The sequence below is a fragment of the Trichosurus vulpecula genome, chromosome 6 (assembly GCF_011100635.1).
Source record: "Trichosurus vulpecula isolate mTriVul1 chromosome 6, mTriVul1.pri, whole genome shotgun sequence".
Lineage (NCBI taxonomy): Eukaryota > Metazoa > Chordata > Mammalia > Diprotodontia > Phalangeridae > Trichosurus > Trichosurus vulpecula.
In genome coordinates, this window is record NC_050578.1 from 226,350,556 (window position 1) to 226,364,743 (window position 14,188).

Consider the following 14,188-nt stretch of genomic DNA (forward strand, 5'->3'; position numbering starts at 1 on the left):
CCGCATTCCTTCTAGCACCCCACGCGGCCTTCCAGAAGAGGCCTTAGTGGCATACTCGCTGCCCTCTCCAACTTCCGCTGCCGAGCTCATCATCCTTGTCTTTGTAAGCCTCGGGCTGAACGGCGTGTCTCTGATGTTTGTCAGATTCCAGAGCACTTGCTTACAACCCCAACAGAAGGTTCCTGGCCCTAAAAGCCATGAAAACTCACCTAGAAAGTTTAAAGCCCCTCATGTCCACCCAGGTTAGTTACCATCCACACCAACATCCAAACCACGGAAACTGCAGTCTTCAAATAAGGAGAAGTATGACAAGACTATTCACGGTCACGAGCCCCTCCAGAGCCAGCCAGCCCCGAGATCCAGGGACAGGGACGATCAGGGCTCTAAACATCTCCTGTCAGTACAGAGCTCTGCCAATGGCAGGTGCTCCTTGAACCTGCCCTTGCTACAGGACCTTTAAGGTAACCATCACCTTTGAGGATGTAATTCTAACCCAATGGTCCTTGAAAATTGCTTAATTACAAGCACTGCCATGCCAGCACACAAAGAAGCTACAAGTGTGGATGTAAATGCCTGAGCTAAGAGTTGCACTTTTGGCTTACTCAGATATACACAGGAATAATCGAAGCCTGCTGAAAATGACCCACCCGGAAGGACACAAAGCCACCAGCTTTCTACTTTGGGATTGGCAGGGTAGGAAATCACAGAAGGCTCAAAGAGCCCATTTCTCCAAAAGGAAACACACAAGGCAGCTAAAAATAGAGTGTATTCACTCAATAATGGCGGGTTGGCTTCTCCCCTGCTGCTCCGAACCAAATATAGAAGGACAACTTGAAAGAATTTCATAAACTACAAGCACTGGGTACACATACTGCTGATGCCCTTGGACACAAGCAGATGGGATGGGGAGATGGCTACAGAGTCCTGATCTATCTAGGCAGGACCACAGGCCACAACTCAGACAGCCTGCCTTGGGGATGCGAGCAAGGGGAATCTTGCGGAGGGGGCGATGAAAAGGGCAAGGGAAGAGGCAAGAAGAGATGGCGGACTAAGTGACAGGAGAGGACAAAGATCACTCTTCAGCGGTGACTGAGAAGGGGGAAGGGAGGATAGAGAGGGGAGACAGATATGGGGAATACTGAGAGGAAAGGGAGAAAGAGGAGATGAACCAAGGGGGAACAGGGGAGGGAAAGGACAGAGACAGGGGTTCAAAGGGCAGAGGGAGGATCACTGTTCAACAGGTTACTGGTAGGGGAAGGGACAGAAGAGTGGAAGGAAGGAGGGCAGAGAGGAGGAAGAAAGGTGGAGAGGGAGGATTTAGCAGTTTACTAATAGGGAAAGGGGGAATAGAAGATGAAGAACTGAGGGGAACAGGAAAGGAAGGGGAAGAGAAGAAAAAAGCAAAGAGAAAGCTAGAGAGGGAGTAGAGAGGACTACAATTGGGCAGCTTACTGAGGGGAAGCGGGATCACTATTTAGCAGATCACTGAGCTCACCAAACAAACAAAAATAAAAATCCAACTCTGTAAATGTGAAAACCCCCGCTCTCTACTCTCCAGAAACAGTCAGGGTCTGGGGCTGCTTGGGGCTCAACCACTCACTCCAGCAAAGAGTGTTAAGAGATGAGATGCATCCCTTGGGCTGAGGAAAAAAATAGTTTAGCCCTGACCCCCATCACCCCCAGCACCTCGAGGTTCATCACTGGTGACACAGGAGGAGAAACGGGCCCTCCTCAGTTTGCACCAGCTTCTCCTCTAACAGCAAGCCTGCCTCATTCTCCCCAAACTCCAGGAGGAGGGAGAAGAGAAAAGAGCAGGCTCAGTTTTTGAGTGGAAGTGACCACGTGGCCTTCAGATCTCGCAAAGAGTCTGGCTTGCTTCCTGCAAAAGGCCCCACTGCCTGCTCCGGGCCCCGTACACTGACCTACTGCCAAACCACAGCTCATCAGGGACGGGACAGAGGCTTGGCAAGCAAGGCGTGCCTGAAACAGACATTCAAGTGGTTGTTTTTGAAAAGGGGGGAGAAGGATCTCAGAGGGGAAGAAGTGACCCTTCTCCATCGTCCCCTAACAGTAGTGAGGTTTCCTGCTTCCTAGACTCAAATAACCACCCCTCATAGAGAACCATGAGATAATGGATGGCTCACAAAAGCAGGCCAGGCTTCTGGACCCACTGGACTCATGAGTTTCTATCCAAAGAAACAAAGGCCTTTTGAGAAGCTCTTAGTGGCCCAGAGGATGGCAGCCACTGATGAATTCTGATTTGGGCTGGGTATACCACTGGACCTTCCCTTCCCCCTTCTTTCTCAAGGGCTATGCCCTCTACACAGGCCTCCTGCAGGGCCCACCCTTGGCATCCATACCCAACCCCCTTAGCCTGATTCCACTATCCCCAAAGCCCCACTAGCAGGGCCACCTTAGACAAATCACTTAGCTTCTTTAGGACTCAATTTCCTTGTTTATAAAATAAGGGCATAGACTTGATGACAGAATTGGAAAGAGTAACAGAAGTCATCTAGCACAAGCTCTGCATTCATGGACAAAGCAATGGAGGCCCCAAGAAGACATGTGGCTTTCTCAAGGCCACAGAAGTAATAAGGGGAGGAATCAGGAGCCAAATCTGTGTCTCCTGACTCTATCATTCTGCACTACCTTTACATGATCTCAACGCATCCCTTCTGGTTCACACATCTTATGGTTCTATGTGTGTAGGGGAGGGAAAACAATCAGGAAGGAGGAGGCAAAAGCCTTCCCTTAGGACAGATAATCCCTCTGCCCCGGCCAAGGGTAGAGGCTGGCAAGGATAAAGATGGTACCCAGGAGGGTTGGAACCCAGGAGTGTAGTGTATAAGGAAAGACAAAAGCAATAGTGAGGGTCACAACATGAGATCATCAAGAAAGCTGCCAGGCACACAATGCATGGGCCCATCACAGCACTCCTTGTTCACCTACAGCTGCTCAGCCAGTGATGCAAAGACTGTGCTGGCCATCATCACAGTAAGTCAGGCACACTCTAGACTGCTTCTGCATCTGGGGAGGGGGAGCTGAGTCCCTGAGAGCCAACAAGCCATGGGCCAGGTCCCACAGCAGGCTGAAAACAGCTGACCCTAGCAGGCACAAATCCCACCTGTGGAAAGGACACTGGGTTTGGAGTCAGAAGACCTGGGTTCCAGTGTTGGCTGCATTCGTTCCTACAGTCATGTGCCCTAGTGGCCACTTCACCTCCGAGATCACGGCTTCTCCTTATCCCTAAAAGGAGGGGATTGTGGTGGGTGGTCTCCAAATTCCTTCCAGTTGTCATTCCAGGCTTCCCAAGGCCTTTCTCTTTCAGTTTAGGGTTTATAAGACTCCAATCAGGGGAACTAGCACGACTCATTTTACATTACTGGTGTCTTTTCAAACAGCTAGGCTTTCTCTAGTCCTTGCCAGGTTCACTTCCTGCCTCAAAGCAAAGAAAGAGCATGCGAATGAGTGTGCTTGCTCTCTCTCTCTGTGTCTCTCTGTCTCTGTCTCTCTCTTTCTCTTCCCCCTTCCTCTCCTTCTTCCTTCCCCCCTTTCTCTCCATCTCACATTCTCTCTCTCCCCCTCATTTCTTCCTTCTTTCCTTCTCCCTCCCTCATTCCTTCCCTCTCCTTTTTCCCTCCTTTCTCTCTCCCTCCCTCTCTCTCCCTTCTCTCTTTCCCTCCTTCATTTCCTCCCCCCCTTCCTCCTTCCCTCGTTCCCTTCTTCTTGCTGTCTGGTCCCACTTCGCCCAGCACAGACTCCTCCAGATGTAGATAAGAAAAGGGAGGCAAGAAAGGAGAAGCTGCATGGACAGACATGTTGGTGCCTAAAATTAAAGGGGAGGAAAGGAGAGCACACAGAGAGAAGCATTTCTCTGCAATTAAGGCATCACAAGGGTGGGCTAATTATCAGGGATGCTCATCAAGGATGCTGACGACATCCGCTTCTACCCAGATCCTCAGACTCAGGCTGGCAACACAATCCAAATGCTTTCCTTCTTTGCTATTCCTTTCCTCACTTCAGGCTTCTTGTTCCTGAGCGGCACCCGGAGAATTCCCAATTGTTTCTAGAGGGGAGGGGAAAGGGCCATCCCAGAGGCAGGCCCTGCTCCAACACAAGCTGGCTCTGGCAAAAGCATCACATGTCACAGTGCTGTCCTCACTCCCTACATATCAGCACAGGAGGGTGGGCAAGGAACAAACAGCAGCTGCTCTGGGCCCCCGGCACACAAAATGCTTCGCGAATGAGAATCAGCCATCATAATGACAGCAGATATCTCTACAGTCATCACTGTCGCTGTAGTCATAGCTCACCTGTATACAGCACTTCAGAGTTTGCAAAGCACTTTACACAACTCACCTCGCTGGATCTGATCTCCCCCACAGGCATTCTAATTAGCCCCCATTTTACAGACAAGGAAACTGAGGAAGTAACTTGCCCATTCACACCAGTCCTACCTCCCCATAACAGGCTTCAAATTCAGGTCCCTCTGTGTCCAAGGGCCGCATCATCATCATCACAACGTTAATTTGTCACTTTAAGGTTTACGAATCGCTTTATGAATCTCATCTCGTTTAATCCTCACAACAGGCCCCTTCGGAGGTGGGAACTACGAACATTATTTCTCCCTTTTACAAATAAAAGAACTGAGGCTGAAGCAGGTCGAGAGACCTGGCCATGGTAACCCAGCCAATACGTGCCAGGTCTCTCCTGCCGGCCCCCCTCTCCAAGACTTGGTGCCTTTCCTGGAGCAGAAACAGACCAAGATTCTCCTCCCCAACCCCAACCACAAACCAAAATTCCTAAAAGGCAGCAGGGCATGTAATTCCAAGGACGTAAAACTGTTTCCAACCCAACCTCTAATTCTGCCTCCTGCTACAAAGAGACCAAGGCAGTGGGGCAAGTCTGGGTCCCAAGACGGAAGGGAAAGCTGCCATCTCAAATCAGGCATATCAATAGTACTGGATGTCCCCAAACGGTGGCACTGATGTCCAGTGACATGGCAGCCGATCGCTATCGGGCATCTATCCCAGGGTTCTCCCGCTCCCCCCAAGGTGACCCCCACCTTTTCCCTCTTACCTCCTGAGGCAACTCCAGTTTGGACCGATCATCCAGGCCGTTGGAATGCAAGCCCATCAGGTATGGAACAGGAGCATCTAAGAAGTGCAGGAGAGAGGCGGGGAGAATGGGGACATAGACGTGCTGCCACTGGAAGGGAAACATGAGCGCCGTGATGGTCTCTGCCACAGTCATCAGTCTCTGGTAATCTGAGCCAAAAAACACACACACACAAACCACACCATCAAAAGAGTGGAACCTTCCTTCCCAAGGTACTGAACGGAGCCCTTCCACTAACACCTTCCTAAGATCAAAAGCAACCAGAATCGAGGTTGAAAATTCTACCCCCAGCCCTTTGAATCAACAAAGATTCAATGGCCCAACCATGTGTGTACAAGGCCTGTGAGTGAACAACACACAGAGATGAATAACTCAAAGTCCCGAATCCCAAAGAGCTTACAGTCTAGCTGAACAGGAGATGAGGAATGTACATCAGCAACACGAAGCCAAAGTGCTTGGCAACTGGTCAAGTCAAAGAAGGCTTCGCAGAAGTGGTGGACCTCGACAGGTGGGCAGGACATTAACAGACAGAAAGAGGAGTGGAGTTGTGGGAAGACAAAATACAGCAAGATGAAGTTTTATCAAGTAATCTATCATCAAGCACATAGTGGTTTCAGGTACTAAAGACAACTTGTGCAAGTTTGCTTCCTAGACCTGAGAACCACGCCAGGAGCCAGAAAAATCCTTTCTACACAGACAGCTTTCACCAGAAAACGGTTTGGTGGATGAAGAGCTGATGAAATCCACCACCAATCTCTTGCAGGGCATAGCTACGGTATAAAAGAGAGCTCCCAGAAAGTCTGACGTCTGGACAGTGAACAGGAGTTCAAACGCTGAAACCTCTGGCAGGAAATTTGACAGAGCAGCCCGGATCTGAACATTTGGGGAAAAAGTTTTGGTGCACAGTGGGGCAGTGAAGGGTGTGGAAGAGGCCAAAGGGATCTGAAAACACTAAGCCTGAACAGAGATGGGGCCACAGGCCACAGGGGCCTCATTCTCCCAAAGCTCCTCAGCAGCTGGCCACAAGGCCCAGAATGTCCTAGAGGGCTGTTCACAGTCAGCTTCCACATGCTCCACAAGTCATCCGGCCTTGTGCCACATGCTCATTTTCTTTTAACCCGGCTTTCCCTCAGGTCCTGACAATCCTTTTGGAAAAACCTTCGTCTCTTGTCTCTCTCTGTGCTACGGTGCTACGGTGAAGGAAGAGGGCGTTGGCACTCAAGCCGGGTGGGAGCTGGTACTCCAAGTGGGCTGGAGCTACACAAGGTGCCGCTGGCAGTGGCAGCGGTTGTGGGGAGGGGGAGGACCTGGCTAGGAAAGGAAGTCAAAAAAGGATAACAAGACCGTCAGCAGCCAACATTTCCGAGAACGTTACATTTTACAGTGTTACAAGGCAGGGAAAGAAAACCCTAGGTCTGTCTGCCTTCAAAAGCCCGCCTTCCTTCTGCCTGGGCCTCATTTCTCTACAGGTGTCCTCCTATGACTCTCAATTCCTGTTCCTACCTGACTACAATGGGACACACTGGAAAAGGAGAATTACTCAGAACCTGAAATCCAAATAATCAAGAAGGACTAGAATTTGGTGCCCCGACCCCAGCCCAAAAGACAGCAATCATTCAAATGACATTTGCTGAAAAAATACTGTAAAGTTTAAAGTTTACAAAGCACTTTTTACATCGATTACCTCACTTGAGCCTCATAGCAACCCTTACTTGACAGACGAGGAAACTGAGGCGCGGGACATTAAGGGATATTACTGCCCATAATCCCAAAGCTAGAAAGGTGCATACTGAGTACCTTGAGGGAAGGGGCAGATATCACCGCCTGCACAGTTCACAACACACACCACTGGGGCACTAAGACTTTGGTTGGGGCCTGTCAACAAGGGAGAAGACTCAGAGACAGTTCAATTCAAATGACTAGCGGTTAAGGGCCTACTGTATACAGAGTCCTGTGCTGGGCAATGGGAGAGGTACAAAGGATAGGTGAGACACTGTCTGCACCCACAGCTTGAAGGATGAGCTGCACCAAGAGGGAAATGAACATCGGGCTCCTTGAAGTCCGAGGAGAGATCACTGTCAGCCACAAGGCGGGCGCTGGGGAAAGTTTCATGGAGGAGGTTTCACGTGAACTGAGCCTTAAAGGATGGGCAGGGGTTCAGCAGACAAAAAGGGGCAGAGAGGTCATAGAGAGCTGGGCAAACAACACCAATAAAGGCCTGGTGGAGGGATAGCCTCGGGTATGTTCAGGGCGCAGAGAGGAGGACAATGCAGAGTAGATGGAAGGGAACCATTGGAGAGAAACCTGGAAAGGCAGGGTAGTACCATACCAAGGGTGGGGAACCTGCAGCCTCAAGGCCGCAGTCAAAGGGCTGCAGTTGAGGACCTAGAGGGCCACGTGTGTGGCCTCAGGGGCGCAGGTTCCTCACCCCTGTACCAGACTATAACAAGCTTTGAATGTCAGGCAAAGGAGTCTGAACAATGTACACAGCTAGTGACGGAGAGCCGCTGAAGATTCGCCAGTGATAGAAAACTGATGGGACAGGAGGGCGAGGAAACGCACACTCTTCCAGTCATCAAAGGCCTGCTGCAGGCTATGCTGGGGTGTGAGCCACAGTCTACGTCATTTTTCATTTCACCCAGATGGTCAAATTCATCCACAAGGATTCTTTTAGCCCAGATTCCTCGCTTGTCTCCTTACAGAAACTAAACCTAGTCTCCATCTGTGCCAAATCTAATTCCTTCTCTCTTCTTGTCCCTTCACAGAGAAGGCATGCCAATTAATAGCTATCTCAAAAATCTTAGTCATCCTAGGAATTTTCTTTTTTTGACTCTAAGATGAAGATGAATCAAAGAGAATTTTAAAAGCGTGGGAGAGTGAACGGGGGAGGAAGAGATCCTTCAACTGACATTTACAGCCAAATGCATAGTCATACTACACCCCAGCACTGGTTCACAAATGCGGAGTTCAGAAAAATCTCTGGTGAAAAATCCCCCTCTCCTGGCAGGCGTGCACACCCAGGCACGCACTGTATAAAATGCCAGCCCTCCATGTGGGGTGCTAAGCCACACAAGCAGGAAGACCAGAGAGACCTTCCTTCACCCTCCTGGCTTAGAGGCAGAAACGTCTTTGTTGTGACACTCATAAGCTGTGTGACCCCGAGCCAAGGCCTGTTACTGCTCTGAGTCTCAGTTTCCTCACTGCAAAATGGGGATAACACGGGTATCCCTCTTCCTTCACAAGGACATGCTTTGTAAGCCTGCCTTGTAGAAATGTTCAGGACCCTGAGGGATCCAAGCAATCTTTCTGGCTCTTCTCCTTGGTCCATAAATGGACACCCCAGAAAGGGCTGACGTGACTAACAAGCTTGTCTGCTGCTAAAGAAGCCATCTGAGACTGAGGATGACTCTGACTTTATTTCTCTTTTGCCCAAGGTTTGCAAGGTGATCTTCAGCAGGCCCTCTGGGAGGGTGTTTCCAAAAGCATCTACCACCTCACCAAGATAACCAAAAAGCAGGCCAAGAGCCCCAAAGGAGAGGCATTTCCTCTGCTCTAGAAAAAAAGCCTATTTTTTTTTGGAGGAGGGAGGTGAGGAAATTGGGGTTAAGTGACTTGCCCAAGGTCACACAGCTAGTAAGTATCAAGTGTCTGAGGTCAAATTTGAACTCAGCTCCTCCTGACTCCAGGGCCGATGATCTATTCACTGCGCCTCCTAGAGGCCCCAAAACAGCCTATTTTTACACAGCTCAGAGACCCAGGTTTGGGGTTTGTCCCCTCCTCCTGAGCAGAATGCTGGGCTCTAGAGCTCAGGCTATAGCTTCTCAGACCAAGAAAGGTGTTTCCCTCAGGCAAAAACACAGCCTAGAAGCACTTCCTTCATCAAGTTGTTCGAACTGCAGCAACTGGCAGGAGTCAGGATGAGATGGAGAGGAGCCTTGGGATACAGGGAGAGGTCACAGGGGGCCCAAATAAGACTCGGGTAAATGATTTGTCTTTTGGGTTGATTGATGCTAGAGAACTCAGTCTGCAAGACTTTCGAGTTGGAGGTTTATCTGCTCCCCCCCAATAAAAAACAAAAAGGCAGACAGAGCAACGATAGCAAAACCATTCTTAGAAAGGTGATCTAATGGGTGCTTCATGCTTCAGCTCCTCCAACCCTGTGAGGCCTGTGCTAGGTCATGCACCTGACAGTAATCCTCCCGAGCTAACGGCATCAGCGCTGTGCCATCCTCAAGGGCAGGGCTGTGGAGCCCACACTGACAAGCCCAGCGACAGGCTCCCCATAGCCAAAAGGTGAAAACAACCAAGATGCTGCAGCTGAAGGTCATCTGCATCCCGGGCAATTCAACCAATCAAATTCAACTGCAGACACGTCAGCTCCTGGCAACGGGCTGGGTTTGCCCACACGGCTCTCATAATGTTATAATGAGCAATTACTTCTGACAAACGGAGGCAGAGAAACGTTGGCATCCCTACCAACCCCACCTTCGTAGCCTGGGGGCGGGGAAGGGAAGATCAGCATGTTTTTATTTCTTTAAATAATTTACCTATGGGCAGAAAGACACAGGTACACAGAGTAGTTGTCTCCATATACAAACTGCAACTAGGACCCTGGTCCAAAACCTAACTCTAAAGAGCCATCATGCTGTTTGAATAGATATGTCTCAGAAAGACCCCTACTTGCCCAAATTAACAGACGTGACTTCATCTTTTTTATCTGTCATTTCAACAGTATGAGGACTCCCTCCACTAACATGCATTAAGAGCCTTCCTGTCCATGGTCTCCATAAATAACCACGTACTAAGCCACGTACCAATTCAGTGGATCTAATGCTAGACTTGGAGTCAGGAAGACCCAAGTTCAGATCTTGCCACAGACACTTAATAACTGATACAAGTCACTTCTCTCAGCCTCAGCTATCCTCCTCCTTAAACTAGGGGTAATAATAGCCTCTAACTGACAGGGCTGTCATGAGGCCCAAATGACGTAGGTAACACACGGGAAGAAAGAATTCTGCAAACACTATGTAAATGCGGGTTGTCCTGGTGAACACTGTCATCTCCTGGAGGCTGGTGCTATGGGGATGAGCCTCCCCACCCCCAAACACACGTACACAAAGCACCTCCAACTTGGCAGGACCCTACTGGCCCAGCCTAAGAGAACCTAGGGTCATCCCCAGCCCCACCAGAAGTCACAGGGGAAGTCTCCACCACAGCAGTGACATGATATACACAGTAAACTACACAAGCCACGTAAACAGAGGGAGACATAGTGAGGCACAATGGATTAAATGAGGGGCCTGGAGCCTGGGAGACCCCAGTTCAAATCCTGCACAATTCCACAGAGCTTTTAGGATCACAAAGCACTTTTCCTCCTTTGTTCTCTAAGAGGACCAATGACATCAGGCCTTCATCACTGAATGGGTGTTGCCTCAGTCAAAGTGAGACCTGGGAGAGACCTTAGCTTAAAAGGGCCAAGGTCTCCCACTGCATCCAGGTCCATCTGCAGTCGTCCTGATCTATATCCTGCCACTGGACCCAAATGGCTCTGGAGGACAGAGGGAGGCTGGTGATTTTGCACAGCCCTCCCTCACTTAAATCCAATTCACTTGCAAGTCCTGGCATCACCTCCCTGACATCATGGTCCTTTTGCTCCTCTTAGAGAGCTGGAATTTAGGATCATAAACCTCTGTGGACTGAGAAAGACCTCAGAGCCCCTCCAAGGTAATTCCCTCTTTATACACATGGAGAAAGTGAAGGCCCAATGATGTCCGTAATCACTACTGCTAGGGACTGCAAAAACCACCTGGCGGGAAAGAAGAGAAGGGACCCTGCCCAGAGAAGTACCGACTTACGTTGTGAGTAGAGCAGGATTTGAAACTCCAACAGGGCACAAGTGAAAAGCTGGAGAACATTCTCCACCCCAAGCAGTTCAAAGACCTCCCTGACGGGGAAGTCAAACAGTGGCAGCTCGCTGGTGCTCGGTCTCTGGCAGATAATGGGTCCATAGACCCCTGAGAACTTCAGGGACCTGCCTGGTGGAGGGAGCGGCACCTCATAGAGAATGTTATAGATATAGCTCTCAAGGGGCAGGGGTGGAGGCTGGGGGGACGTAACTGCCTGGTGAAGCTGCTCCAGGGCCCGCCTGCACGCCTTCATGAAGGACATGGGCGCGATGAGGCAGATGCACTTGGAGACGTAGAGAGTGTCCCGGCTGATGTCGTACGAGTTAAAGCGCTGGAGCTTGGAGCCAGGGACGCTGTCACAGCAGTCTTCGGGCCCGCCACCGCCGCCTCCCTCTCTGCCATTGGCAGATGGGGTGCGCAGCACATCGTACTCCGCGTTGTGCATGTGGTACAGAGTCTGCATCGCGCTGCAGATCTGTTTGCTGGTCACCTCTTCATAAAAGGTGAGGGCAAACCCAAATGTCCGGGAGCCGTCCTCTCGCGTAATGATGAAAGCATGAAACTGGGGGCTCCTGGGGTCAGCCTGAGTCTTGAACGCCAGCCCTTTGGGCATACACAACTGCAAAAGAGAGAACAAGAGATGAGCAGAGAAAAAGCTGCTTCGGGACAACAGCAGCACCGCCTTCCAAACCACTACAGTCACATACTTACGCTGTGCCCAGCACACCGGAGAGAGGAAGCAGGACTGTTAGGTAACCTTGGTGATTAAGTTCAGAAAGGGAAACCCAAAAGGGTTAACTAAAGCCATAAAACCTTTGCCCCCACCCCACATGGCCATGCCAGCCCTGGCCTCTGTGCTCAATAGCAGACTTCCATCGGTCATTCATTGCAACTGCCCCACCTTACTTTCTCCTGGGGCTTCTTTGGCACTTACTACCTACCTTGGACAAATCGTTTCTCTCACCCTTAGTTTATAAAGAAAAATACTCTGTAAGCCTTAAATCAGTGTAAAAATGGGAAGCATGACAATGATTATTATGGTTGGAAATCATGAAGTTAGAATGGGAGTGTGCTCCAAGACAATTATCTGTAAGACTGACAGGCTTGATCATAGAGCTTTGGAGGCTTTACGTAAAGTCTCATGACCCTGATGCATGGATGCCCTTGGTTGTGGGTTTACTGTGTTAACAAACATTTATTAAGCATCAGCTGTGTGCAAGACTGGATGCTTGGCCCTGGAGGACAAAGAAGATGGCAGCGAGAAATGAGGAGAAGATGAGACATGCTTATAAATAACACACAACGAATGTAGTAAGAGCAAAGAAGAAATCTGGACAAAGGGCACTAGGAAATGGGAGAATGGCTCCTGCCGTTTGTCCTTCATTTTCAAAGGGAGGGGATGCCATGACATGCGATTGAATTGGACTTAAGTGAGGAAGGGCTGTGCAGAGTCACCAGCCTCATGTTCTCCCCCAGAGCCATCTGGGTCCGGGGCCAGCTATGGATCAAGATGACTAGAGACGGCCCAGGATAAGGATGGGGCAGCTAGGTGATGCAGTGCACAGGGCACTAGTCCTGTTCAAATCTAGCCTCAGACACTTGACACATATTATCTGTGTGATCCTGGGGCAAGTCACTTAACCTCAAGTGCCTCACACAAAAAAAAAAAAAGAATCTTTGAAGGAGCCGACGAGTAGAGGAGCCCCAATATCAATCAGTTCCAATATTTTTTAAAAACCCTTATCGTCATCTGAACAGAGTGCCTTCAGGCCTTGATTTATAAAGGTTTTAGAAATCAAGGCTGCACTCTTCTTGGGTCGCCCCAAAAAAGGTAGCCACTGTTTTTAAAATAATCTGCACAGACTCCCATTCTTAGCATCACGCTACATTCGAGCTGTGTCCTGGCCGTGGAAGAGTCGCAGGCTGTACCTTCCGGCCCCAGCTTCTTCACCTCCAACCCTCCCTCCACTCTCAGCCTGGAAAGCGAGAATAAATGGATGAAGTAAAACAAATGCAGAGACGTTATAACTGGGCTTTTATTCTATGTCTGCTTAAGCATAAATCCAGAGAGTGAAAATCTAATATGAAATGGTTAGACAATAACGTGAGTCTTGGGACTGTTCTTAAGTCAATAAAAGGACCCACTGTGTGCTTTAAACAAAGGAGAACAGCCACACAAGGCATGACACACGGACACAATGGAATACCACCGGGTTGTAGGAGACAACAAACAGGAGGGGCATAGGGAAGCATGGAAAGATTTACATGAACTGATGCAGAGGGCAGGAAGTGGAGCCAGGAAACAGTACGCAGCAACAACATAAATGCAAAGAGCAATCACAAAACAGTGACAAATAACAAGCTTGACCTAAGAAGGGGACAGGAGAAGATTCCTCTCTGGTTCCCTTTCCAGAGGTGGTGGTCCGCAGGTAAGGAACACTCATATAAAACTAGATTTTTTTGAACAATGCACTGGTAAGTTTTAATGATTTCCTCTTATTCCTCCTATTTCTTTTTTTTCTTTTTCTTTGTTACGAGGAGACGGCTATGGGGTGGGGAGGAATGGGAGAGACACAAGGAAAACATAGGTGATGTAAAAACAAAAGTTATCCATAAAAATCAATTTTTTTAAAAAGAAATATGAGGAGAGGAGCTCACCTTGGTCTGGGAGGATCAAGAAAGGCCTCATAGAGGGAGTGGCATTGAAGCTCTGTGTATCTGTATATACACACACATGAGCACAAATGTACAAATGTACTTAACATATGTGCATAATTGCTGAACAAAGAGTCTAGAGGAGCACATCCCTGGATACACGGCCCTTGGAAGACTGCTAACCCCAAGTCTCTGCAGAGAGAACCAGAAACGTTCCCCTACTAGGGGGTTGGCTTGCCAGTCATCCATATGTGTCTCAGATACATGTTGTGAGAGATGCCCCAGGCCCTTGGGATGTCTCTGGCAAACCAAGACCCTCTCAAGGCCCACAGATTCAGCCTCAGGCTACACGGCCTGAAGCATCTTTTATGATGTCGTCTTGCAAACTGAGATGCTGCTTTAAAAAGAACAAAAAAACTGGGCCCTCCTCCCAGCTCTCCTGACCCAAACCCAAAGATCTAGGCTCTAGGAGCCCAAACCACATTTTGTACACCGTGCAGCCTGTAACC

General features: G+C 49.4%; 1 protein-coding gene across 1 annotated transcript in view; it reads right to left on the reverse strand.

The window, feature by feature from the left end:
• DENND5A (DENN domain containing 5A) overlaps positions 1-14,188 on the reverse strand; it is an 88,583-nt gene that overhangs the window by 37,433 nt on the left and 36,962 nt on the right. The window contains exons 4-5 of the mRNA XM_036763571.1: positions 10,974-11,643; positions 5,080-5,267 (exon numbers count right to left, since the gene is read on the reverse strand). Coding sequence (XP_036619466.1) covers positions 5,080-5,267; positions 10,974-11,643 — 858 coding nt within the window. The remainder of the gene's footprint in view (positions 1-5,079; positions 5,268-10,973; positions 11,644-14,188) is intronic.